The sequence below is a fragment of the Bison bison genome, unplaced genomic scaffold (genome assembly GCF_000754665.1).
Source record: "Bison bison bison isolate TAMUID 2011002044 unplaced genomic scaffold, Bison_UMD1.0 scf7180017864180, whole genome shotgun sequence".
In the NCBI taxonomy this organism is placed as follows: Eukaryota; Metazoa; Chordata; class Mammalia; order Artiodactyla; family Bovidae; genus Bison; species Bison bison.
Genome location: NW_011494752.1, coordinates 8,059,934 through 8,062,124, shown reverse-complemented (window position 1 = coordinate 8,062,124; position 2,191 = coordinate 8,059,934). Strand labels below are relative to the sequence as shown.

The 2,191-nt window shown below is 56.5% G+C and overlaps 1 protein-coding gene across 1 annotated transcript in view; it reads right to left on the bottom strand.

Moving 5' to 3' along the window:
• Positions 1-2,191, bottom strand: part of NATD1 (N-acetyltransferase domain containing 1) — a 20,215-nt gene that overhangs the window by 3,219 nt on the left and 14,805 nt on the right. Inside the window, exon 6 of the mRNA XM_010843162.1 lies at positions 2,090-2,145. Coding sequence (XP_010841464.1) covers positions 2,090-2,145 — 56 coding nt within the window. The remainder of the gene's footprint in view (positions 1-2,089; positions 2,146-2,191) is intronic.

Here is a 2,191-nt window from a genome sequence, read left to right as displayed (position 1 = left end):
CAGGGCCTTTGCACTTGCCGCCACTTCCACAAGGAGCACTCATGCCACCGTAGCTCCCTTCTTGGCCTCCTTCTTGGGTAGCCCTCCTGGACACCTGACTCTAAACAACAGCCCTTGGGACTTCCCTGGTGGTCCAGTGGTTAAGACTCTATGCTTCCACTGCAGGGGGCAGGGTTTGATCCCTGGTTGGGGAACTGAGATCCCACATGCCATGCAGTGTGGCCAAAAAAACAAAAACAAAAAGCACCGGCATTTTCCCAACACCCCAACCTTACTTCTCACAGGTCTTGTTCTTCAGGACAGTCTATGCTTTATTGTCCACTGACCCTCAGATGGTTGAGCCCCCAGCACTTACAACAATGTGTGGCACATAGTAAGCACTCGAGAAGCACTTGTGGCATGAATCCTAGTTCTTCTACCTCCAAGGTGCAAGACTGCAGGCATGTTGGTAACTCTCCTTGCCTCAGCCTCCTCCTCTGTAAAATGGGCAGAGCAGCCCCTCCACCAACACTGCCAGCAGATAAAATAACTGACTCCAGTGCAAGGGGCATGCCGGGAACCCAAGGACTGAATGCACACAGCTGCTCTTTTCTCCCCAGACCTGGAATGTGCTGGGGACTCACCAGCCTAGCTCTGCCAGGGGATGGGTGGCACACACCTGCACTAGGAGCCACAGGGCTGCTCCACCTTTCAGCCTCAGTGTCCACCTCTCTCAATGGGCACAGTGAGCTGGCTTCCAGGGCCTGGCTGCAAGTCACCATGGCAGGCCATTCCCCTCCCCAGCTGAGGCAGGGTGGGGGCCTGGGCACAGAGGAGCCCTCGGCCCACCCCTATACACACCCAGACCATTTTGGGCCTGGATGCACAGTCTGGTCTTGCAGACTGGTGAGAAATTGCCCAGGGATCCTGGTCCACTTTAGAGTCAGCCATCTGAGCAGGAGGCAACAGACGGGGCAAGTTTACAAAGGCAGCTGGGCTCATCCAGTCCTGACCCCAGCCAACTCAAGAGGGTGTCCCTAATGGCTGTACTCATTAGGAAAAGAAAGAAGGAACACCCCCAAGGGTCCCCTTTTTCTTCTTTCTCTGAGTGTTGAGGGTCTCCTGAGCACCCACAAGGAAATCAGAGGCCTCTCAGGAGCTTTGAAAAGCCAGGGGGTCTCTTGGAATGAGAGTAGCGGGGGAGCCCTGAGAGTCAAGGCCAGGTGCGCCAGGGTGGGCACCACAACGGAGAAGAGGAAGGAAAAGGTGTTTGAGTTCTGGCCTGCGGGGGCCTCAGCTTACTCTTCTGAACACAGGGTGGTGATGGCCACGTCATGAGAGTGTTGTAACAGACGTGTGTTGGGGCCGGGTTCAAAGACGAACACAGGCAAATGGGGTCTGAGAAGGTCCCAGCCAGACCCTCCAAGCGCAGGTGGGAGGAGTCAGCCCAGACAAGACCCTATTCGAGTTCTGCCCCTCCCCCCACTGCCTGACCTCAGGAAGCCTCGCCCTTCCCTCCTCAGACAAGGGCACAGTGGCCCATACGGGCCCATCCAGCTTGGGCACTACCACAGAAGGCCCAGCTGGGAGGGAGGAAAAAGTTATTAACAGAGAGGGGTGGGATGCAAGGAATTCAACCCTCCATTTCACAATCAGGCTGAGGGGGCGTGGACTAGTAAGCGGTGGAGCTTGACTTCGCTTTGGTTTAAAAAGTAATGCCCAATGATTTCCCTGGTGTTCCAGTGCGATCCCAATGCAAGGCTCCCGGTTGGTCAAGGAACTAGATCCCACAGGCCACAACTAAAAAATCAAAAATGCCGCGACTAAGAGTTCGCATGCTGCAACTAAGATCCTGCCAGCAAAAAAAAAAAGAAAAAATCAGTAATGCCCAGTCCGTGTCCTCCAGCACGGACTACCTGCCGCAGGCGCTGTTCTGAACCTCACTCTTACTGGGGCATCCAGTTCTTCCCACCAGCCAGGAGTTAATCCAACTGTAGAGGCGAGAAACGGGCGCACAGAGATGAGGCAAGTTGGCCAAGCCCCGAAGCCGCCGGGGTCTGAAGGAGACACCGTCCCTCCCCGTCCCCGCCCCGCCCCGCCCCTGACGGGCCGAAGCCCCTCAGTCCGTCAGCCCCCGGTCGGTCTAGCAGGGTCTTCCAGCCCCCTCTGCGCAAAAAAGCGAAGGTTCGCAGGGGCAGCCAGAAGCCACTCA